The 26111-nt window shown below is 45.3% G+C and overlaps 1 protein-coding gene across 1 annotated transcript in view; it reads right to left on the bottom strand.

The window, feature by feature from the left end:
- Positions 1–26111, bottom strand: part of EHD4 (EH domain containing 4) — an 83642-nt gene that overhangs the window by 43194 nt on the left and 14337 nt on the right. Inside the window, exons 2-3 of the mRNA XM_032251204.1 lie at positions 15492–15668; positions 5004–5101 (exon numbers count right to left, since the gene is read on the bottom strand). Of these exons, the coding sequence (XP_032107095.1) occupies positions 5004–5101; positions 15492–15668 (275 nt within the window). The remainder of the gene's footprint in view (positions 1–5003; positions 5102–15491; positions 15669–26111) is intronic.

Raw genomic sequence — 26111 nt, 5'->3', positions numbered from 1 at the left:
GCAGACCCTGAAACAGCCTGCTCCTGTTTACCTCACTATACAGGCACCTTTTTGATTCTTGAGGGCTTTCCTTAACATTCCCTTAGCACTGCCTAAGAGAACTTAAAGATGTTTATATATAAATGTCAAAATGGTAATCAGCGATTCTGAAGCTTCTGTTACTGCCTGTCCTGTTACTGGAAGTGCAATTAAACCCTCCTGGTTTCATGTACTGTTATTGTCTATTGCTTTTACTAGCAGGGCATTTTCTATCCCTTTATTTTTCATTGTCTTCTCAGTTCTATTCACTGGTTTATAATGAATAGGCTGGGATTTAGAGGCAAGGGCTTAAACATCAGGAAAAGACACTCTCGAATTTTCATTTGACAGCAGTTGTTCCTGAGAGAATAAGTTGATCTGTTAGAAAATTTAGATAGAGTGTTTTCCTTCTATAATTATTTACATTTTTAAAAGGGAAAAGCTGTACTATGCCTATTACCAAAATCAAGTCTGTTGGCCGCTAGGTAAAACCTCCTATTCTCAAGAAACCACAGGAATAATCCGCGGCCAAAACAGCACCTTGAAAATGCCATTGTGCTAAACAGATAGACAAGCATACCAGATGCTACATTATAATTTTTCAAAGGATGTTATGATCGGAGCCAGAATCCGGAGATTTATACTAAGTAGCTAGGAACACACTTGTGTTCAAATAAATCCTAGATGTTGTTTAGGTTCAGCATGGAATCCGCAGTATTCTAGGAAACAGTATTTCAGGGGGCAGAATAGTAAAAGGTCGAGTGGGAAAGAAAACGCTGTGCATGTGGATAAAGGTTTCTTCTCATACAGTCAAATGTTTGGCTGCTGTCGTCAGGGGCAAAGGATGTTCTGAAGAGTGAATCAACTCGGATTTACCCACACACTTCAAGAAAGTAATTTAGAAAACCGCAGAAATCCAAACATTCTTTCATTGGCTACTAAAATACCAAAAAAGAAATCAAGAGAAGTTTGTAGGACTTTAAGGAAGCTATTACTTGATCAGAATATTATTACAAATATATCAGAATATTTTTATCCTTGCTTAATGGGAATTCAACCCTTCATGCCATCCAGGAAAGCTACAGGTTAGTAACTAAACTAACCTAGTCTGTTGTCCCTAACGATTTTCTGCTGACAGCCAGCCATGGTGGCTCACGTCTGTAATCCCAGCACTTTGGGAGGCCGAGGCAGACAGAAAACCTGAGGTCAGGAGTTTGAGACCACTCTGGTCAACATGGTGAAACCCCATCACTACTAAAAATACAAAAATTAGCCAGGTGTGGTGGCAAGCACCTGTAATCCCAGCTACTTGGGAGGTTGAGGCAGGAGAATCACTTGAACCTGAGAGGCAGAGGTTGCAATGAGCTGAGATTGTGCCATTGCACTCCAGTATGGGTGACAGAATGAGACTCCATCTCAAAAAAAAAGAAGATTTTCTGCTAACCATAATTGAACTAAGGAACACTTGAGGGGTAACGAGTTTCCATATGGAATATACTAAAATTTGCTCCAATATCAGTTGCCCTCATGGGTTTCATTTACACAGCTCCTAAACAGGAGATTTAGATGACGTTTACTCCCCTGGAATGCTATGTATTCTTTTTTATTTTATTTTTTTAAAATAAATAGAGATGAGGTCTTACTATATTGGCCAAGCTTGTCTTGAACTCCTGAGCTCACGTGACCCTCCTGCCTTGGCCTCTCAAAGTGCTGGGATTGTAGGTGTGAGCCACCGCACCCAGCCAGTCACTCAGCTTTTGAGGGTTCATCATCAACTACACAAAGGGGAAAGGAGGAGCAGTGGAGGGTGGCACACCAGCGGCCACCTTTCCTCCTTCCCAGGCACGATACCTGTACAGGATGCAAAGACCCGTCAATAAAGTCAACGGGGATGCTTCAAACATCTTGCGGGGGTCACAAAAATTTTACCCAGTTTATTATCCCATGTTGACATTAATTCCTGGCAAAGGGGTGGGGGGCTGTGGTTTTATGAAGCTGGTCTTGTGAAGCTGGGTGTAGGTGTGAGCATATGTGAGAACACAGCACCGTTTGCCATCATTTGAGCTGAAGCTGCTTTACAACACCACGCATTCTTTGGGGTTAATGTGTTGAAAATGTCAGCTGAGTGACTTTCACCATCAGCTGCGCCCCAACACCGTGTTGCACCCAGGCTTGGGAAGTATGGCTGCGGCCTGTTGTGCTGTCATTGCTTGTGGCTCTGAGTCCTTCCCACCTGTTGCTGTGTCCGTCAGTGTGGCAGAGACCGCCGACTGGCTGGAACATATGTGCTATTTCTGTGCATAGGATGTGGGTGAGTATATGCCACAGTTAGTCAGATCAGGATATGAGTCAGATCATATTATAAAGTGACACAAAGAACTGATCTTTAAAGCATTCTGGAAGCACTAATCCATGTGTCAACACTACTGTAAGGGAGCTACAGTTTCAAAGACACTTATGGTTACTAAGCAAAGGAGAGATGCTGCAAGACATGCGTGAACAGAGTTGGCTAAAGACCTATGAAAACAAATGCATATGGCGGAAGCCAAAATTTAGAGGCAAAAAGAAAGATTTACCAGGACCACATATTTCTCCGGCATATTCAGTCAGAAATGGAGAAGTAGTGAAACATGGGCAGCTCAGAAGAGCTGTGGAACAGGGGCCTGCTTTATTTTCCTATTAAAATAAAACATACGATCCACAGAGCCGCCTTTCTGGGGCTAAATTAATGGTCCTAAACTGACTCTTTAAAAAATTTTGATTGGCACTGAGGCATAAAGATACACATAAAAAGATGACTATATACAGTACTATTCGCAAGCATAAAAAACTATTAACGGTCATGATGTCCACAAATCAGCAAAATGAACTTTATTATGTCCCTCTACCGGAACCCAAGCAGCTATTAAAGGAAATGAAATAATCTGAATATACTGGCATGGAATGATATCGAAGATAGACTGTTATGAGGAAAAATCAAGTTGCAGAAAATGCGCATGGTAATCCCATTGCTGTTAGAAATGTGTTTGCATATGCGCAGGAAAAAGTCTCTAAGAAGCAAGAGAAAACCATTAGTAACTTATCTGTCACGGTGAGTTTTTTTACATTTTTATTCATTGAATCCTTTGCAACAAATATCTATACTTTTATAATAGAAAATAAAGCCAACAAGATACTCATGAGAATAGCACTAACCTGTTTTGTCCTATAATTGCAAGGTTCTTGGAGGCCCAAGAAGGGTGGCCTTGATGGCGCTTGCTTAGCTGGGAAGTCCCTGACTGAAGCCGTGGAGGCACAGCAGGTGAGCCCTGGAGGCTCTCTGCGGGGGCCACGGAGAAGCAGAGGTAGCATTCCCAAAATGCCATGAGAAAGGGGGGCTTATTGGCCTTAGAATCCCTTTCTTTACCCTTTCTTTCCCTGTCACGGGACCCTCGCTGGCCTGTGCAACCTCACTTCTGCTTTGTGAGCTGTGGGGTGTTCACTGCCTGGTCGTGACCTGTGGCCATGACCCCACACAGGCTGCTGTTCAACCTTGGCATGCCCTGACTTCTCAACACAGTGCTACGGACTTGTTGTTCAAGGGGTTGTGAAGAGTTCTCAGCCAGAAGTGACAGCAGCAATGCATCTGCTCCAACTCCTCCCTCCCAGCAATCTGCCTTTGTTTCAAGGGCCTGGGAGAGGGAATTTCTTGACCTGTCTCTGGAACTGTGATGGCAGGAATCCCATCCTGACCCTCCCGGTCATGCATTTCCTCTCCACAAGTCAACTCTGTCCTCTGGTCTGCCCTGATGTCCCCTTCCTCCAGGAGGGAGGGAGACAGACAGCAGGCCCATCTGTTTTTTTTTTTTTTTTTTTTTTTTTGAGATGGAGTTTCACTCTTGTTGCCCAGACTGGAGTGCAGTGGTACAATCTTGGCTCACTGCAACCTCCGCCTCCCAGGTTCAAGTGATTATACTGCCTCAGCCTCACGAGTAGCTAGGATTACAGGTGCGCGCCACCACGCCCAGCTAATTTTTTGCACTTTTAGTAGAGACGGGGTTTCACTGTGTTGGCCAGGCTGGTCTGGAACTCCTGATCTTAGGTGATCTGCCCACCTCGGCCTCCCAAAGCATTGGGATTACAGGCGTGAGCCACTGTGCCCAGTCCTTTTTTTCTTTTTCCTTGAGATGCAGTCTTGTTCTGTCACCCAGGCTGGAGTGCAGTGGTGTGATCTCAGCTCACCACAGCCTCCACCTCCCAGGTTCAAGTGATTCGCGTGCCTCAGCCTCCCAAGTAGCTAGGACTATAGTTAGGACTACAGGTGTGTACCACCATGCCCGATTAATTTTTGTATTTTTAGTAGAGATGGGGTTTCACCTTGTTGGCCAGGCTGGTCTCGAATTCCTGACCTCAGCTGATCTACCTGCCTCGGCCTCCCAAAGTGCTGGGATTATAGGCATGAGTCACCACACCCAGCGGGCCCATCTGTTTTGACTACAAAGCACAGGCTTAGAAGCAGCTGTTGCCTTGGCCTTGCCTCATGGAGGCTGGAGAAACCCCATGTCCTCTTCTGCATAAGCAATTTCTATTCTTCACAGATCCCCTCCAAAGGCATCACAGTCTCTCTCCTCACCCCCAAGCTTCCCTTAGGTAATTCCTACTCCTTCAGATCACAGTTCCAATGCGGCTTCCTCTGGGAGCCTCTCTCAACGCCCCAAGGCCAAGCGAGGTCCCCTGACATCCCAATATCTCCCAGTGTTTATTCCAGTCCTCATCTACCGTTTACTCATGTGTAGCTTGACAAATGTCTTTCTCACAGAATATAAGCCCCTGGAGGGGCAGAATCTTTGATGCTATGACCTCCTGGTTGACTCTTGGGGCCCCTTCAGCTGCCCAACGGCTTTCCTGGGGGACAGACAGAATAAGGTGGGAAGAGAAATCCTCTGCTCACAGCAGAAAGGGCCTCAGCCAGCACTTGGTGGGGAGGGGCGGGGACAGGCACTGACCTCGGCTGATGCGCTGCTTTTCCCCAGAAAGGATGCCGGGGCTGTCGATGATGCTGATGCTCTTCAGGACCTGATTTGGCAGCTGGGAGCACATGAATCTGGAAGAGACGGATCAAAGGAGGGGTCAGACACTGGGCATCACAGAGTGCTACCATGGGGGTCCTTGGCCTCCTTGGGCTTACTGACCTCTGTAAAGGAGGGCCCTGAAGGAGACTGACAGAAACTGAAGATGCCTAATAAAGCCATCTGTGAAGCAGGAGCTTGGAGGAGATTGACAGGGTCCACCCATGCCACAGAGAACAGATGCTGGTCCATGGGACAGGTATGGGAGGTGCACTGGCACCTGCTGCCACCTGCCACCTGATGCCTTTCTGTTCATTTTGATTTTAGCCAACAGTTATTGAACACGTAGGTATCTTACAAATATCCTCTCATTTGATCCTTATATTGACTCCATGAGGTGAAGGAATTATCCTTAACCTAAGAGAGGTTAAATAATGCTTAGGCTCACTCAGAGTAGGGCCTTAAACCTAGGTCAGCCTGGCTCTAAAGCCATGGGCCTCACTTCTCCCCGTTCCATGCTGGTCTCTGCCCAAGCATCCTGGGCTTCTCCCCCTGGGAATCCCATGCCGTCTTCAGGGTGCACTGCCACACTGGGCTGGAGAGCCCCAAGCTGCCTGCACCTTCCCTAGCATGAAAGCTGGAGGGACTGGGGCCTGTTTCCCTGTCTGATGCCCCGGGACTTAGCATCCAGCCCGGTGTCCCCTATGGCTTTACAAGGCCAGGAAGGGGTAGGCACTGGTGGCACCCCACACCCCCCAGGTGCTTAGGAGTCCTAGGGGAGCTGGAGAGTGGGTGAGGGGACCAGGCTGGGGGAAGCCCTGGCTGTGAACATCTTTAGGCCCCTCTCATTCCTCACTTGCCGGACACCATCTCCTCCTCCTGATCCTGGTCCCTCCTCCCTGTAGTCACTGCCCTTGCACCCACCCCATGGAAGCAGAGTGGGGAGAAAAGTCTAGCCTGTGGGTCAGCAGACACGGGTTCCAGTTCTGCCCAGCGTTTCCCGATAATCTGCTCTGCGACTCTGGATAAGGGCCTCCCTGTTCTGGGTCTCATGTTCCTCACATGAAAACGGAGGCTTCCCGACAGGGTCTGGTGATGCCCTTTTAGCTTTTAGACTGAGTAACACCATGAGTGGCGGTAGGAAGTGCTTTGTTGCTTCCACCCCGGGCACCAGGGCCTGGGCTGGACCTTCGTGAAACACTGCGTATGTTTAAGGCAGAAAGTGTAGAATGCCTCTCCTTTTCTTGTACTATGGATGGCTGACATCTGCATCTGTGTGGGCAGAAGCTAAGAGCCTCAATTCTTCCATGCGGTGGATGTGGTAGGGATTACTCAGAAAGTAAAAACGCTGGGAATGCAGGACAGGAAGGCCTGGCCAGCCTCCACGAAGCACATGTGGACCGCGCAGCCCTGGGTGCAAGCGGCTGCCACTGACATTTCAAAATAACTTTCTCTGATGGGGCTCGGGACATGATTTTCACACAGTCTTTCCTACATTTTCAAATCGGCCCAGGATGATGCAGGAAAAGATATTAGGATCCTTTTGCAGGTGGAAAAGTTGAAACACAAAACAGTTGACATTCTGAGGCTGTGCTGCTAATGCGTGGCTGGCTGGAGACTGGAGCCTACTATTTCTGATATCAGGAGGGTAGAACTCAACCCACAAAGTTAACCTCATCACATTAAAAGGAAAGGGTCAAGTTAGTGGAATAGAGGCCCCCCATTTCTGCTTGTCTCCAGACATTTGTGCACAGTCCCCTCCTGTACCCCAACCTTTCAATAAACCCCACCACCCAACATGGGGAGAGAATAAAGCACATGGGGCTCACCAAGCATTCTTTGTAAGTTCACAGAAAAAAACCCACCAGGCCATTAATCAATTCTCTAGAATTAGGGTAGGAACGGGGCTCTGGGCGCATCTATGGTGAACCTCGTTTCTTGTCAGGAATGACTGTCTCTCAGTTCCGTCCCATCCTTTCCATCGGATGGCCTGAGACATCTGGCACAGTTGAACACATCACACCTGTGTGAAACAATTTTCTGCAAGCTGTTCCCGTGGAATGGCTGATCTTTTCCCCAAACCACAAGCTCACACTCAATATCCATTTTTCCAAAACACCAACCCCCTAGATGCTGGGTGAGGCTAACAGAGGGGTTCAAAATTCGCACACTGGTCACTCCGTGTGTAAAGCGACAGCCTTTCTAGAGCTCCCAGTCCTCCTGACATGACAGTGGCGGCCAGCACAGGAGCCACAAAGCAAGCCACCGTGAGATGTGCTGACATCACCACATGGCACACAAGGGTGCAAAGTGAGGAGCCCAGGATGGCTGAAAAAGAGAGGATGAGGAGGAGGAGGGGGAGGGAGAGCTTTGGCTGGGGGCACCCCAAGAATGGGCGGCAGGGGTTTTATGTGCACAGCTGGATTCTTCTTCCTGAAAGACAGTGTCCAGGGTTGAGAGGCAGGCAAGAGAACATGAAGGAGCATTGAGACGCTGTGCGCCACACTCATGCTGCAAGGTGGGAACTCCATACCAACGTGTTCCTGTGAAGTTAGGCTAGCATCAGAAAAAATCCTAATACTGTTCTAGCAATTGTGCCTCACGCTTGTGCTCTGAGAAAGGCAGGCGCACGGCAAACTTACTTGTTTACATAAAAGCAGTGCCATGGTATTCGTAGCCCAGTAATGAAGAACTGGGGCTATGCGGTCAGCACTGCCAAGTTCATGTCCCAGCCCCATCACTTCGAAACCCTGGGACTTGGCAAGTTATGTCGTGTGACTCCTCTGCACCCAGTGTGCTCCCTTATAAGCAGAGGCTCACAGCCCTACCTGTAATGTATGGTAAGCTTGCAGTTAATGTGCCCAGAAAGTGCTCCGAACGGTGCCTGACACCCAGTAAGAGGGCCCTGGCCGGCCCGGCTTACTGAAATGTTTCCAAGCACAGATCTGCTATCTCAAGATGGATTTTCTACTCCTTCCTGGGGAGATTAACACAAGGAGGATCTGTGCCTTGCCTTCTACATTTCACGTAAAATATGCAGACACGTGCTGGTTCAACCCAGGAGCCTCACATGGCTTTCATGAGTGGCCCCCATCTGAGGATGATCTGATAAATGCTGTCTTCTGAAGTAAGAGAAGTGAGAGCAACTGAAAATTCTAGGCTGGTCCCCCCAACTGCACATGCCTTCCACATCTAAGGAAGGGCCAGGGGTAGTGGAGAGAGGGGATAAAGTAATGATTCAGGCTATGAGGTCTCAGGCAAGCTGCTAGGCGTCCTGCCACACAGTAAAAGGAGACAGTAAAGCCAGGTGTGGTAACTCTCGCCTGTAATCCCAGCACTTTGGAGGCTGAAGGGGGAGAATCTCTTGAACCCAGGAGTTCAAGACCAGCTTGGGCAACATAGTGAGACTTTGTCTCTACAAAAAATAAAATTGGCCCGGCATAGTGGCATGTGCCTATAGTCCCAGCTACTCATGAGGCTGAGGTGGGAGGATGGCTTGAGCCCAGGAGGTCAGAGCTGCGGTGAGCTGTGATGGTGCCAGTGCATTACAGCCTGTGCAACAGAGAGCTCCTGTCTCAGATGAATACATACAAACACACACACATATCTACAGGAGGAGGGGGCAAGGTGATTACTTAAAATTTCCCCCAAACACTAAAACCCCAATTAAAAGATCAGCATTTTAAAAACTACACTTTTAGAAAAACCAGACAGCACCTTAATACTGATTTTGATTTCTCAATGAAACAGTAATATCTGTAGCAGTTATAATAAGAATAAAATAGCACAAACATTTCCTGATCTCTTTCTGGGTGTCAGGCACAGTTCGAAGTACTTCCCATGCACATGAACTCCAGCCTTACTGCAGCCTTACAGGTAGGGCTGGAGCCTCTGCTTTTAGAGGAGGAGTCTGGGCACAGAGGAGACACATGCCATAACTTGCTGAGAAGTGATGGAGCTGGGATATGAACTTGGCAGTGCTGACTGCAGAGCCCAGGTTCTTCACTCCTGGCTACTACTGCCATGGCACACACTGGAACCACTGCTGCGTAGTGTATCATGCACAGGGCAATGTCCTAAAACAAAGAGGTGACGTGCCACAACCCTGGAACTCGCCCCCACAGGGGCTTCATTGTATGGCTTACTCTCTACCTAGCAGTATGGAATGTCAGGGTGGAGAACAGAAGGTAGGAGATTTGGGCTCCAAACGTCTCCCTTACTCATTTACTCTGAGACCTTGACCTTGCACAGGTCTCTAAACCTCTCTGAGCAATTCTACCAGCCCTGTGGTCCTCCAGGTTTGCCATTAGGTTCAAATAAATCTAAGCTTACAACGCAGAGAGTATAGGATTGTTTCAAAGTACTTTGACCCCAGCCCACTTTATTGAGGAGGGTAAACCAGAGAGATGACACAACCTCCTAAATTTGTACAGTAAATAGGACACAACCCACAAAAAGACTTTGACAATTGAACTGTAATCATTCTTATTACATGGTTCCACCACAAACGGCTGATCTTATCTTTCAGAGCCTAGGAGGAACCAAGGTCCCTGGGTACCCTATTAGATTGAAACTAATTACCACTTTTAAAGGTTAGAGATGGTTTAAGACTGGCAATTTTACATGATTCAACCTAAATATGTGCTTTTATAAATCCCTCCTGACTGCCACAGGGGAAAGCCCAGTGCAATGGCTCAGCCAGGAAGGTGTGCCCCAGCTCAGGGAGAAAGGCATTTCTGGAACATCAGGACCAGAAATGTACAGGCAGCTGCCAGTCAAGAACAATGGTTTAATGACCAGGGAACCACCGTTTTATGTCATTATTTTTTTAGAGATGAGGTCTCTTGTTATGTTGCCCAGGTTGGTCTCAATTTCCTGGGCTCAAGCAATCAGCCTGCCTCGGCCTCGCAAAGTGCTGGGATTACAGGCGTGAGCCAGCCAGCAAATCTTGAGGCTAAAGATTAATGGGGAAAGCTTCAGCAAGTTTATTATAGAAAAGTGAACCATAGCACACCTGCACAAGACAACCCAGTTATTCCCTCAGATTAGAAAAAAAATTATTTTGTTGGTGAAGAAAAAAAATTATTTTATTGGTGAATCAAGAGTGATTCTTGGCAAGAACCTGTTTTCCTTAATTTCTGCAGCTAAATGGGCTGGGGGAAGCAGCATGTGCCTGGACTGATGCTGTTAACTTTATTAAGTCAGTTTTTAAAAATTCCCAGTGGTACTTAAGTGATTATGAAATGTTCAAAACTTGGCTGGGTGCTGTGTCTCATGCCTGTGATCCCAGCACTCTGGGAAGACAAGGCGGGTAGAATGCTTGGGCCCAGGAGTTCAAGACCAGCCTGGCCAATATGGCAAAACCCTGTCTCTGCAAAAAATACAAAAATTAGGTGGGCGTGGTGGCACACGCCTGTAGTCCCAGCAATCGGGAGGCTGAGGTGGGAGGATTGCTGGAGCATAAGTCGAGGCTGCAGTGAGCTGTGATCATGTCACTGCACTCCAGCCTGGGAAACAGAGTGAGACCCTGTATGAAAAAATAAAAAAATCGGCGAGGCACAGTGGCTTACACTGTAATCCCAGCACTTTGGGAGGCCGAGGCAGGTGGATCACCTGAGATCAGGAGTTCAAGACCAGCCTGGTCAACCTGGTGAAACCCCATCTCTACTAAAAAGATCAGCTGGGTATGGTGGTAAGTGCCTGTAATCCCAGCTACTCAGGAGGCTGAGATAGAATGACTTCAACCTGGGAGGTGGAGGTTACAGTGAGCTGAGATTGAGCCACTGTACTCCAGCCTGGGCGACAAGAGTGAAACTTAGTCTCAAAAAAAAAAAATTTTTTAAACTCAAAAACTAAACTGAATGAAGCCTCACTTCATTACAAACACAGAAGGAACAAATGGAGTACAAGCCCAATAATACACCTGTGTATTTTATGATGGGTCAATCGCCACTCGCACATAAGACAGCGATTATTCATCATCACCATCCTCAGGCTGGGCTAAAATGACGAAGCCCTGGAAGAGCTGTTCACATCCCTTCAGCTCAAAAGGAAGTTTTGAAATTTTAATTCCCAGAGCCAGTAATTCAAGTTATTTTTCAAAAAGAAACAGAGGCAATGAAGAAGTACATGAGATTAAGAATTTCTTCTGTGGAAGATAACAATTTAAAATAATACTAGATCCTAGACTAAAAATGTCTGTAGCTATCTGAATTTGAATATATATATATATAAAACCATTTTTCAGCAAGGCAGATTGAGGAATAACATAATATCTTATTCAAAAGCAGACTGCAAGTGGAATGTCAAACCCCAATGCCTGGCACTTCTTAAACTTATCCAAGTACCCTGGTGTCTCAGAGGACCCAATGCTCTGGGTGCCCTTGGCTATCTCCTCCTCTGTGGGGGCAATTGCTTCCTGAGAGCAAACTTTGGAACATCAGCAAGTACCTCCCCAGAGCCGCTCCCAGATGGACCAATGAGGAATTCCTCCTGACTACAGCAGTCTGCTAGAGTTTCAGAATGTCCCACTAACACCGTTTCCATAGAACTCTTCATGTTCCACACTAAACTCCTTTTATTGTTCAAGTATGGAATTTCTGTAATATAAACCTTTGTAGGATTTTATCTTCATTTTCAGAAATGCGCCACAGACCCCCTTGTCGCTCCCTAGAAACCAGCCTTGGAGGCTGAGACTTAGGCTCTACAGGTTTGCTTAATGGCGGAGGGCATTGTCCCCCTCCAGGTATCAAGTGGTACTTAATTCTTTTAAAGATGCCCCTGGGGGCTGATGCCCAAGCTGGCACTCCTTAAGGAGAAGGCCAGGTAATGATGACCTATCCCAGAGAGATTCTGGTGTGGCTGCCTGGGGGAGAAAGTTCTCCATGAAAACAAGCAATTTTCTTGACTACATGTTACATTTTGACCTAGTTCCCAGAGAAGTATGCTATGTGAAAAGGGGTTTGCCTCTAGAGCTAACCCTGTGCTGTTCCCAGAGGGAAGCTATGATTATGTATACACATTTGAACGCCCTAACTAATTGGCTCTTTCTTAAATAACTGCTGTGTGATGCAGTGGCGCTGTCCTGTGGATACTACTTAATCAGGCTGTTTACTCTTAAATAGCTATGAGTTTGTATGAGGCATGTCCTTTACACATGAGCCTGACACACACGTGGCTAGAAGACAGAAACTCCTCTTGGCCGGTGCTGAGCAGAGGTGTGGGGTGGGGGACAGAGGACAAGGGAAAGCCTTGATTCCAGTCCCCTCTCTGCCTCTTCCTGATGGCCTCTCCCTGAGTAAGTCATGTCTTTGCTTTCTGCTTTTTCATCTGTAGATTGGCTATAGTATTGTCTGTGTTATCAATCCCGAAAGAATAATGTACATGAAATTATGTAAATGATGACTTGGGACATAATCACTGTCATCTTCATCATCATTACTGGAGGGCTATATTAGGGACAGCTTTACAAGTTAAATAGGGGGCACTGGGCAGTGAGTCCCAGTTCGAATATCATGCTATTCGTCAGGTGGCCTGAGTTCCAATCCCAGCACTGATCTTATTGGTGGAGTGATCCCCCCCCCGCCAAGAAATTAAAGTAACGTCTTTATGCCTTGATTCCTCCCCCTACATTGAAGATAACAGTAGCACCATGTCACAGGGGTTCTGTGAGGATTTAAAGCTAATATACAAGTCTAGAACAGAAGCTGACACACAAATGCCGTATAATTATTATTGGTTTTTTTTTTTTTGAGATGGAGTTTTGCTCTTGTTGCCCAAGTTGGAGTGCAGTGGCGCATAATCTTGGCTCACTGCAACCTCTACCTCCCAGGTTCAAGTGATTCTCCTGCCTCAGCCTCCTGAGTAGCCGGGACTACAGGCTCCCTATCATGCCCAGCTAATTTTGTATTTTTAGTACAGACGGGGTTTCTTCATGTTGGTCAGGCCGGTCTTGAACTCCCGACCTCAGGTGATCTGCTTGCCTTGGCCTCCCAAAGTGCTGGGATTACAGGAGTGAGCCACTATACCCAGCCAAGGCCATATAATTATTTGCTATTATTTTTCTATATATTATTCTGAATTCAATTGACACTTGCTTTTATAAGGCATGGATTATTTTCACCAAGTTTTAAATTCTGAGACATAAGCTTTGTCATTCAAAATCGTTCCTAAAAACTTCCTTTCTGTACTCATCTGTCATGTACTTGGGATTTGAAAAAAAAAAACAACAACATTTTTTTGTTAGGAAAGCAAATCATTTGCCAAAATAAGACAAGTCAATAACCGGTCTTCTGGTTTCTCGCTTGTGAATAAAGACTTCACAAAGTGGGAATCTGAAAAAAGTGGGAATCTGAAAAAAGTGGCAGCTTATTTCATTAAGCCTTTTTTGGGCAAAAAGAGCCTCAGATAAAGGGCAGTGGCAATGAAACCAGAGGTCCCCAGTGAAGCCTTCCACAGAGACAGATTCTGTACCTTGCACTTGCTGGGGCCTCCCCTTCTGGTCCACTTCCCCTCCACCCTGGGCTACTCTGTGCTGAGAGATCCGGAGAGATGACTCTCTGGGGTTCTCCCGCCCAGGGCTCAACTTCCGCTCCCACAGGCACTCTGGTATCAAACCGAGGCAGCTCTAGAGTCGAAGAGTAAACTCCTCCTAGAAAAGACAGCCCTGCAGTTTGGAAAAAATCACCTGGACAGTGTTCCTATCACCGTCAATAATATCATGGAACTTCTCTGGGACTCCATTCACATTACCTGCACATTTCTGTTCATCCCATTGCCAAGTTCCCTGGGTGCTTTCTTTGATTTGCAATAGGAGCATCAAAAAGCCCCTAAAGTAGAGTTCAGCTCCCCGGAGAGTTCCATTTTCACAGATGGCACCTTCGAGGGAGCCTGGGCAGCCCTTGGCAGAGCCAGTGCACAGCATCTAGCACATCATTCATTCCACAGTCCATGTGCATGGTGCCCCTGGAGTTGCGCCATGAGGTGCTTCAGCCTTTGGGAGGATAGCAGTCAGCTGGGAGGATCTGTTCCTATTTTTAAAAACTTCTAGAAAGGAGATGTTGTCTGTCAGCGCTAATCCCACTTCCTCTCCTAGACAGGCTCAGATGACCCTAGCTGTGCGCCTCCTACAACCCACTCCCTCAAATCAGCCACATGAAAGCTAGAACCAGGAAAGAGGGAAACAGAGAGGTGGGAGGGGGAAGACAGGAAAAAAGAGAAAAGCATCACACGAAGGCTAGGGGTAGCAAATAGGAGGGAGGAAGGAAAGCAGATCCAGGGCTTCAGCCAAGGCCACCAGCAGCTCTCAGTTTCACTGGGAACTCTAATTAAAGGTTATGGGAGGAATACAAATAAAACACATCTCCAAGTAAGGCAGAACCTCAGTGATCCCACAACCTTACATCTATAAAATAATGACCACATAGGCCGGGTGTGGTGGCTCATGCCTATAATCCCAGCACTTTGGGAGGCCGAGGCAGGTAGATCACCTAAGGTCAGGAGTTTGAGACCAGCCTGGCCAACAAGGAGAAACCCCATCTCTACTAAAAATACAAAAATTAGCTAGCACATGCCTGTAATCCCAGCTACTTGAGAGGCTGAGGCAGGTGACTCGCCTGAACCCAGGAGGTGGAGGTTGCAGTGAGCAGAGATCACCACTGCACTCCAGCCTGGGAAACAGAGTGAGACTCCATCTCCCACTCAAAAAAAAAAAAAAGACCACATAACATAATCAGCTTTTCATGATTTTCAGTCTGTTTCCTCAGCTCTGCTCTGATGATTAAGGAAACAACTCAAAGCTGGGAGTGAGAAGAAAAAGGGACAGGCAGGGAGGTGAGGGGACCTGTCCCAGAGTCAGTCTTAAGGTCCTCTGGGCGAAGCTCTCTGACTACAGAGGCCCAGTGCACCATGCCTGAGAGGTGGCCGTCTAGCCAGCTCTTAACACGGCTGCTAACAGGGAGCTCACTGCCTCACGAGGTAACCTAATCCATTTCTGTGCAGCTCAAATTATTGGAAATTTGTTCCTTATATTGTATAGCCTTTTTATTTTTTAACTTTTTAAATATTTTGCAGAGACAGGGTCTCACTTTGTTGCCCAAGCTGGTCTCAAACTCCTGGCTTCAAACAATCCTCTCGCCTTGGCCTCCCAAAGTGCTGGATTACAGGCCCGAGCCATGCACCTGGCCCTGTGAAGCCTTATAATGTCCAATCCTGGGCCTTAGCTCTGCCCTCCCAAGTTACCCAGAATAGGCATAAATGATCATTTCCTATGATGGTCTTTCAAATATCTTCGTATGATGAACATATTTTCTATGACTTCTAGAGCAGACACTCTATTCTGTGCTTGAACCTTTATATGTAATTGCCAGTAATTCAAAGAAAAGGTTTAAACAGCCTGACCAAAGATGGCAGCTTGCTGGTCCTTACCGATTCAGGAAAGCATTTCCAAAGCGACTGAGCTTTCTAAATGGCTTTTTGGGGTCCACGACTAAAGCATTCCCTGGGGTGCTGCCCTCATTCTCTCCATACATCACGGCGATGAAGGAGTCAGTGGTGGGCTCCGGGCCAATCCTCATGCCTGGGAAATCCTGCTCCAGTAGGTATCTGGGAGAGGGAAGAAGAAGAGAAAGACTTAGCATCTTGTCAGAGGCCAGAAAGCTGCCTGGGATTACCAATGTTTTACATAATCATTTAAAAACGTAGAAACATAAGCCCCAAGAAAAGTACAGCAATCCTCGTTTGCATTTCTGTTGATGCAACAGACGCTACCCCAAGAGTACGGCGCAAGCCCTGTGCCTCCTGGAAGCTCTGCTCAGGCTCAGCCCCCTTAGGGGAGCCTCCCTGACCTGCATGTGGGGATACCTCTTCAGTGGTCCCTGCGCACCCCGTGGCTGCTGCCAGCGTGGTGCTCACCATGTGTACTGCAATTACTTGTTTATGGGCCCTGCAAGTTGTCTGAGGTGATGAGGGTAGAGCCATGTCCCGACCACGCCAGGAAGGTGACCTTTCAGTCTTGAAGGGGCTCAAGGCAAAAACCTACACGGCTTTCTGTAGCACTCCACTCCTGCAACTAACAATATATTTGGTCCCACACTATTTCTTTGTTTCTAAAAAGTCCTGACCCATCCAATGTAAGCCCACAATCTGTGACTATTTCCAGGTATTGACAGGAAGCACCGAAAGCTTCTTCTCTATGGTGGCTATTAGAAAAAAATGAATTTAAAAAAAAAAAGCACCAAATGCTATCAAATGCCAAACACAATTTTTCCATCTTTATAAGAATGATATATTAAGCCACCATTTAGATCTATGTTTTCCATGTAAACAAAACTGAATTTTTTTTTTTTTTTTGAGATAGGTTCTTGCTCTGTTGCCCAAGCTGGCGTGCAGTGGTACAATCTGGGCTCAAGCAATCATCCTACCTCAGCCTCCCAAGTAGCTGGGACTACAGGCACACACCACCACGCCTGGCTAATTTTTTGTAGAAATAGGGTTTCACATGTTGCCCAGGCTGGTCTTGAATGCCTGGCCCCAAGCCATCCACTCACCTTGGCCCCCCAAAGTGCTGGGATTACAGGCATGAACCACCACGCCTGGCCTAAAACTGAAATTGTTTAGCAATCTTAATGGGCTATAAACCTTTAATTGATGTCATTGCTAGTTTTAACTTCATCCAAAGTTTCTACGTTTCTGTGAAGTTGTGGCATCCCAGAATAGATACACCATTAAAAGATGTCTTCTAAATTTAGAGTAACTCTATCTGATGATATCTTTTATCTCTAAATTTAGAGAAAAAAATACCTGCTAATAGCATGCAGCATTTGCTGAGTGCTTGCTATATTCCTGGTATGGCACCGAGCCTTCCACATTGTTTCACTTCATGCCCTGAGGTGGATGATGACATTATCTTCATTTTATTTACAGATGGGAAAACTGAGGCATCAGAGAGGCCAAGTGGCTTGCCCAAGGTCACACAGTGGACGTTCGAGTGGAGATGGAATGCAAGCAGTTGGATTCCACAACTTGCACCATCTTTAGAAATGGCCTTGAGCTAGTGGTTTGCTTGGGGTGAAGAGCAAAGCAAAGTTCAGGGCATCATTCCAGGGTGTGGCAGTGGGCATGGGGCGCGAGGACCCCATTTCCTTTCACGTGAGGGGAAGAGCTCTCCACATTAGCTCCCTCTGGCCACCCTGATGATAAGGGCCAGCTCTCCCCACTCTCCCTGGAGGAAAGCTGGACTTGGGAGGTGCTACCGTTTCAAAATGTGTTCAGATTTAATTTGTAAAATCTTCAAAAGTTTCTCAGTCAAAACCTTTGTGTCAGCTGGGCACGGTGGCTCAAGCATGTAATCCTAACACTTTGGGAGGCCGAGGCTGAAGGTAGGAGTTCGAGACCAACCTGATCAACATGGTGAAATCCCGTCTGTACTAGAAATACAAAAAATTAGCTGGCCATGGTGGCGCACGCCTGTAATCCCAGCTACTCTGGAGGCTGAGGCAGGAGAATTGCTTGAACCCAGGAGGCAGAGGTTGTGGTGAGTGGAAATCACCCTACTGCACTCCAACCTGGGCTCCGTCTCAAAAACAAACAAACAAACAAACCAAACCTTTTTGTCCCTAATAGACTAGAAATGTTCATGTTGATCAGTTCTTATACATTCCATATGAATCTGAGAAATACTGGTAAAAGCTACTGTGAGGGCATGGCCTACTCTGTGACACTCCAGCCTCTGTGGAGTGTATCTAGAGCATGTGGACTCCATATACCCACATGAATGTGGAATTCAGGTTTTACAGCTCCGCTGGGATCTCAAGTGTGTAGTCATTCAGCAGCGAGGCTGGAATTCAAAGCCAGATCAGACACTTGCCTCCCCTCACCGTCCAGTCTGATTTTTACGCCCCGTGGCCTGGAGGAGGCCATGCCTGGAGGCTGCAGGAGACACTGAAGGAGGGGAGGGAGCCTGCTAGGGAGAGGGGCTCGGGAGAACAGCAGCCAGTATCGCCCGGCTCCCTGCACACATGGTTCTCAATTCACGAAAATGTGAGGTGCAGGAGTGGGTTTGAAGCTTGACAGGCACTTTTCCACAGAATCAGTGCTAACAGCAGTGGTGGGCTGGCCGAGACGGCCTACAAAAGGGTCACGCACACTGATAAAAGGAACGAATCAGACGAGAACTGCAGCATGTCCTCCTGGGGGAAGAGTTCGGTGTGGAGCTCCACCTTGCGTGGCTCATAGCAACATGCCCCTTCTTGGTACCTTCACCAAGCCTGGCCAGGAGGAGGCCCTCTAGACTCCAGACAGGGAGGTGAGCATACGGACAATCACTCACACGGCACAGGTGCTGAAGTCAGCCATCACGGTCAAGGAGTGCCTGAATTACTTTGTGATGTTTCATTTCTATACAAGTACAGCAAATCCTACTACTTTTGAAATAACAGGGTTTCAAGGAAAAATAGAAATGAAAAAATTGTTTAAAGAAGAGCAGATGTTTCCTACTTTCAAGTTTATATTGTAAAAGAAGCTAGAGTTTCCTAAGTGGCAACCCTACCAGACAGAACTTTAACATCAAATTACTTTTTGCATTATCAATTTGTTTAGTAATACTTTGATAATACAAAGTTAACATTCAGTGTTCAACTTCACTACCAAAGACATACCAGTAATGACACAGCATATTAACAAATTTTTTAAAAACTCAGAATCATCAATGCTGGCAAGGGTCCTGTGAAATAAACACCCTTATGTATGTTGGTGGGAGAATAAGCTGCTCTAACTTCACTGAAAAGCAATTTGACGGGCCAGGCGCAGTGGCTCACGCCTGTAATCCCAGGACTTTGGAAAACGAGGCAGGTGGATCACGAGGTCAGGAGTTCAAGACCAGCCTGGCCAAGATGGCGAAACCCCATCTCTACTAAAAATACAAAAATTAGCAGGGTGTGGTGGCAGGTGCCTGTAATCCCAGCTACTTGGGAGGCTGAAGCAGAGAACTGCTTGAACCTGGGAGGCGGAGGTTGCAGTGAACCGAGATCCTGCGACTGCACTACAGCCTGGGGAACAAAAAAAGAATCCGCCCCAAAAAAAAAAAAAAAAAAAAAAGCAATTTGACACCATGTATTAGAAGCCTTTAAAATGGGGGTCTTGCTGGGAGATGTGGCTCATGCCTATAATCCCAGCTTGAGAGGCCGCAGTGTGAGGAGTTTGAGACTAGCCTGGTCAACATGGAGAAACCCCATATCTACAAAAAAAATACAAAAATTAGCCAGGTAGGGTGGTGTGCACCTACAGTCCCAACTACTTAAGATGCTGAGGTGGGAGGATCGCTCGAGCTCAGGGAGGTCAAGGCTGCAGTGAGCTGTGATCATGTCACTGCGCTCCAGCCTGGGTGAGAGAGTGAAACCCTGTCTCTAAATAAATAAATAACAATCTAAAATGGGGGTCTTGCGGAGCTTGGCCTCTAACAGGTCATGCTGGTGTTATTTGAAACCGTTTCCTCTCCTCTCTTGGGTGGTCATTTCCTGCAGGGCATAGTCTATATACTCAGTACTAGAACCTGGAAGTCTGGCAGGAATGATTTGATTCAGCCTCTTATCTTTACAAGTGACAAGACTGAAGGTTAATGCAGGAATGTGGCTTGTTGCTGGTTGAACTCACGAGTAATCACACAGGGTGGCCACACAGGACCCAGAACCTGCAACCCTTTCTCCTGGCCCCAGGCTTCTGCTCTTACACCAGGCACAGCACCATCACCCTGGGGTCCCACATTGCCCACATTGCCTCCCTGGTGCTCTAAGCCGGGCCTGGCAGACCCTTGAGTTGACATAAGACACTCTAAGCTGATTGTCCTGAAGACATTTTTCACTGGGGGATTGCTGAAGCTCAGATGCATTTATGTCACACTGCTGGGTAGGCAGGTACGTGTCAGTGCAGTGAGGGAACTTGGAACAACCAAGACAGCCAGTGCCTGACATGGAAAAAGGGAGAATGAAGTGATGGATTCACTCACAAGACAGATGGAAGGGAAGAATCGGAGCGGATGCTGAGGTGCAGTGCGCATAAATGGGTCAATCACATAGCCGCACGGGACAGGCTGATCAACTGTGTTAGACATTTCTCGTTGGGGGATTGCCTCAGAGGCCTTCCCAGAGCGATGAGGTTCAGGGACTCTAGTGTTATCTGCAGCAACAACAATTCAAGGAACAAGAGGACACAGGAAGACCACCATGATTCAGAGCTGATTAGCCGCTCCACAGGCATCCTGTGCTTTGGAGACTTGATTTTTGTCCTTGGCTCCACTTTGCTCCCCTTTTCCTGTGTTCTGGGAGAGGCCTGCCAATTCCAGCAGTGATTGCTCCAAGGTTCTCGAGCCAAGTCATCCACATAAAAAGGTGCAGACATTTGGATCCCAAGCTGCTGGGCGGAAGGGACGGTGGGGTGGACAGGAGACATGACATCCCCTTGTCCTGGTCCGACGAGGTCCCCAGTTCACTCATCTGAGTGGCTTTGGGGCACGCTGGCTGCCAGTGCCTAAGCTCACAGGCCTACTTTGACGCAAGAGTATATATGGATGATGTCTTTGTTGTTTCATTGCTTAGGCTAGATTTTATTTTTTTAACTTCATAGAAGTTAATATCAGCCAGGTGCAGTGGCTCACACCTGTAATCCCAGCACTTTGGAAGGTTGAGGCAAGTGGATCACTTGAGATCAGGAGTTTGAGACCAGCTGGACCAACATGGAGAAATCCTGCCTCTACTAAAAATACAAAATTAGCCAGGCATGGTGGTACACGCCTAATCCCAGCTACTTGGGAGGCTAAGGCAGGAGAATTGCCTGAATCTGGGAGGCTGAGGTTATGGTGAGCTGAGATGCGCCACTGCACTCTAGCCTGGGCAACAAGAGCAAAACTCCAACTCAAAAAAAAAAAAAAAAAGTGAATGTCATTTATGACAAGGGGAAGAAAAAAGCTCTCGAGATACTGAAAACAGAGATACTGTCAACATGTCCAAGCACCATCTTCTCAAAGACGAGCTTAAGAATGAATAAAAACCAAACAAATCTAAATGGCACAATATTCAAACTTTGATTCCCCTGGATATTCATCCTGCATTCTCTAGATTTTGACTGTCGTAAAGGTGCCTGGAGTAGTGGGCAAAGCATTACACTTTAAAGAAACAGAACTGATGTTTGAGGACTTGTTATGTGCTAAAGTCTTCACGTGAACAGTCTCATTTCATCCTAATTACCTTATGGGCAGGTACTATTTCTAACCCTATTTTACAGATGAGGAAACTAAGGCTCAAATAGATTAAGTGGTTTATTAAGATGAAAGATTTCTTACTCGTCCTATGAGGACACCACCCACCCTAAATCAGAGCCTGAGAGGTTCTACTAGGAGGGTTTACAGGAACATGTCCTGTGAATCATAACAAATACACAAATGTAGGATTTAAAAAATAATATAGCACATACATTTTGAGTGCTGTATGAGCATTATTTTTAAATTATCAAGCCAAATCTAAAGAAATGGTTTGTATGATGATAAATGGGATCTTAAAATATGTTTGTGCATAACTTGGCGTCTGTTCATGGAGTCTGGGGGTTCAATTTATTGCTATTGCCTGAAACATTTTTAAAATAAGTGTTGGAAAGTTTCATGTAATGTATTTTTCTTGATAATACTTGATCCACTATTTCACTAGGAGAGGGATGAAAAGGAAGGGTGGGTACTTCTACTCTGATTTGATTTGAGCCTGGAAAGATATTTTAAAAGCAGTTTCTGGCCGGGTGCGGTGGCTCACACATGTAATCCTGACACTTTAAGAGGCTGAGGCGGGCAGATCACCTGAGCTCAGGAGTTCAAGACCAGCCTGGCCAACACGTGAAAACCTGTCTCTACTAAAAACACAAAAATTAGCCGGGTGTGGTGGTGCGGAGCTGCCTGTAATCCCAGCTACTCAGGAGGCTGAGGCAGGAGAATTGCTTGAACCCGGGAGGGAGAGGTTGCAGTGAGCCAAAATTGCGCCACTGCACTCCAGCCTGGGTGATGGAGTGAGACTCCATCTCAAAATTAAAAAAAAAAAAAGAGCAGTTTCTATTGTTTAATCTATCCTCATGTTTCACACCAGGAAAAATAAGTGAGAGAATCATGCATTTATTACTCCCAAAGTCTCATAAGATAGGCCAAGTTAAATAAATCTGTTCTAGCAAAACAGTATGACCTGCACTACCACTACTTCTAGATCCTAATAAATGACAGATTACTCTGAAACCGTACTGCACAGTTTGTAATGCGTTTAACACATTCAGCTTATTTCATCCTCACTGCCTATGGAGCAGGTATTTTTATCCCTAGTTTACAGAGGAGAAAACTGCTTATGGCCAAGTTAAGTAGCTTACAGGAGACCACATCAACACAGGGTAATGACTGCTTTTAACATTTTGATGTATTTCCATCCAGTCCTTACTCAGTAAATGTAATTTTCCTTTGTAAAACTCAGATTAAAGTAAAATAATTTTGCACCTTGATTTTTCACCTTTAGTTTTTCCTCATGCCATTAGAAATTCTTTGAAAACATGAAATTTTTAATGGCTGCATACTATTCTAAGTTGAATATGTATCAATTTATTTTGCCATTTCCTAACTGTTAGGCATTTAAGTGGCTTTCCATTTTTTGCTGTTATAAATAATGCTGAGGTAAACATCCCTCAACAAACATCTCATCTACTTAAAGTAAGTCTCCTCTGAATTACTGAAAGACTAAGTTAGGCTGATCTTCACTTAAATTTTAAGTGTGAAAACTAAGTTTTATTTTCATTTTTCCTTTAGTTAAATCATTGACATGTTATCACTAGGACTGTTTGTTCAGGTGTCACCTTTGAAACTGCTGTGCCTACCAAGGGAATGGACATTAGGCCACTGAAGCAAGAAACTGGAATTTGTTGGGTAAAAGCATTTGCACCTCAGGCTATTTTTCCAGCCATGGATGGGATTTACACTATTCTGGGCTGAGATGTGCTTGAGAGCACACTGCTGTCTATCTACTGCCATTACCTGTAGGCTGCCTCACTCCACCTTCCGTGCTGTTTTGGAAGGAGGGTGAAAGAAAGGGAGAAGTTTGTCTACGGCCATACCACCCTGAACGCGCCCGATCTCATCAGATCTCAGAAGCAAAGCAGGGTCGGGCCTTGTTAGTACTTGGATGCGAGAAAGGGAGGGGAAGTTCGCTGGAATCAAATCAGTTTCTTATAGTCCTATTTGTTTTTCCAGTCTTTCATTCGCTCATGCAATGAATACTAACTGAGTGTTTCTGATGCTGTGACTTGTAATTTAGGAATCTGACAACAGACTTCAGCTTGTAAACTCTTTGATCTGGGAGCACCGTAAATTATCATGAGGAGCTTATAGAACACAGCATTTCCCAAAGTTACTTGACTATGGAACCCTTTTATTTTCTTTGAACACTTATGAATAATCTCCCACAACTGCATTCCACAGCACATAGGTTAAAGGAAAAGGCTAAAAAGCATCTAACAAACTCAATATCCATTCCATTTTTCCCCAGATAGAATCACTTAAATGAAATCCTTTTTAAAGTAGTAACAGATAATTTCTTAATGCAATTAATTTATAGATAAGAAGCCACCAGCTGACAGGATCTCTCAAGGTGAAATAACAAAGGCCATATCATTAAGATTAGAAGCTTGATATGAATGCCTACTTTCTGGTATTATGAAATATGGAACAGAAGGGGAGACAAAGTAATCACGAATGTAACTGATATAGCTATCCATCTAGAAAACCTAAGAGAATCTACTGAAAAGCTGTCGAAATAACTTCTTGAGTCAAATGACCAGATACAAAACAAAAATGCACAGCTCAGTAGCTTCCTTACATACCAGCAATACCCCACCAACAAACATAAGAGAAATAAAAAGCCCATTCACAAGAGCAACAGAGTATAAAATACCTAATACATTAATAATAAGACCTCCATAGGACCTGAATGAGTAAATGAATCACTTTTACAAAGCACGTAAAAAAATGTCTGAGTCAAAGCAATGCTGAGCTGCTGCTTGGGAAGAGCAAACACAAAAATGTAACTTAGAGACAGAATGCAGTTCCAGTACAAATGGATCCCAGTGGGAATTTTTGTTTTGTTTTGAAGAACCTAACTAAGAAAGTTCTTCTCAAAGAATGACAGAAAATGAGGACTGACAGCATTTGGAAAATAAACAGTAAGGAGAGCAGAAGGGTCTTGAGCTAAACTTATTAAAAAATATTTCAAAGGGACAATATTTAAGATGTTACGGTGCTGGCATAACAATTTACAGAGTGATGAGACAAAGGTCCTAACAGACCCAATATAGTATTTAATAACTTAGAATATGAGGATGCCTCATGTGATAGCAGAAAAAGGTAGAATTATTTAATAATAGTGTCAGAAAATGACAAAAGACCAAAAAAAAAAAAACCCACAACAAATATAACTGAGACAGATTTTACTTCCAGGTGGGTTAAAAAGTTAAATATTTAAAAAGTAAGCCTATTTTAAAAATAGGTAGAGCATGGTGGCTCATGTCTGTAATCCCAGCACTTTGGGAGGCCAAGGTGGGCGGATCACTTGAGGTCAGGAGTTTGAGACCAGTCTGGTTAACATGGTGAAATCCTGCCTCTACTAAAAAAATACAAAAATTAGCCAGGCATGGTGGCTCATGCCTATAATCCCAGCTACTTGGGAGGCTGAGGCATGAGAATCGCTTGAACTGGAAGGTGGAGGTTGCAGTGAGCCGAGAAAGTACTCCTGCACTCCAGCCTGGGTAAGAGTGAGACACTGTCTCAAAATAAATAAATAAATAGAATATGAGTGAACATTTCCTGAGTCTTAAGATAAACAAGGATTTTTTTCTAACTCCCCAAAAAATAAAAGACTATGAAAGAGGACTAATTGTTAGATTTGATCACAAATATTAAATATACCTACATGAAAAAATTATTACAAAAATTACAAGGCGAATTTAAAACTAGAAAAACAGCCGAGTGCGGTGGCTCACGCCTGGAATCCCAGCACTTTGGGAGGCCGAGGCGAGTGAATCACGAGGTCAAGAGATCGAGACCATTCTGGCCAACATGGTGAAACCCTGTCTCTACCAAAAATACAAAAATTAGCTGGGCGTGGTGGCGCACGCCTATAGTCCGAGCTACTCAGGAAGCTGAGGCAGGAGAATTGCTTGAGCCCGGGAGGCAGAGGTTGCAGTGAGCTGAGATCAAGCCACTGCACTCCAGCCTGGTACCTGGCGACGGAGTGAGACTCTGTTTAAAAAAAAAAAAAAAAAAAAAAAAAAACTAGAAAAACAAAAAACTTTTACAACTGTGACAAAAAATTGATATCTGTTATTGAGAAAAACATTTCAATTTATTTAAAGAACAAGACCAATACTTCAAACGAAAATTGGACAAGGTTCACAGACAATTCACAAAGTAATATGGATGACAACTATATTATATTTTATAAGTTCAATGTCATTGGTAAGAAATAAGCAAATTAAAATAATTCTTTTTTTAAATTTTTACTAGAATAACCAGCTTAAATTCTTTTCTGTTGAGTGCCCCATGGCCCATGCCTATAATCCCAGCACTTTGGGAAGCCAAAGCGTGAGTATCACTTGAACCCAGGAGTTTGGGACCAGCCTAGACAGTGCAGCAAGACCCCATTTCTACAAAAAATAAAAGAATTGGTGGGTGTGGTGGTGCAATGTATCTGTAGGCCCAGCTACTCCAGAGGCTGAGGTGGGAGGATTGCTTGAGCCCAGGAATTTGAGGCTGCACTGAGCTATGATGGTATCACTGCACTCTAGCCTGGGCAACAGAATAAGACCCTGTCTCAAAAAAGTTTTTTTTCCTATCAAATTAATTTTAATTAGTTTTACTGGCAGTTTGGTGAAATGGTGATCCTCATATTTCTGGTATCTAATTTGGAATAAGTTTCCTAAAATTTTCCTAGATACATAGATTTAGGAATATATACAAGCCTGAAAAAAAAAAGTGTGTGT

The sequence above is a fragment of the Sapajus apella genome, unplaced genomic scaffold (genome assembly GCF_009761245.1).
Source record: "Sapajus apella isolate SASKATOON/1434 unplaced genomic scaffold, GSC_monkey_1.0 scaffold74, whole genome shotgun sequence".
NCBI classification, from domain to species: Eukaryota; Metazoa; Chordata; class Mammalia; order Primates; family Cebidae; genus Sapajus; species Sapajus apella.
Note: the sequence above shows the minus strand (reverse complement) of the source record. Positions and strands in the feature narration are given on the sequence as shown.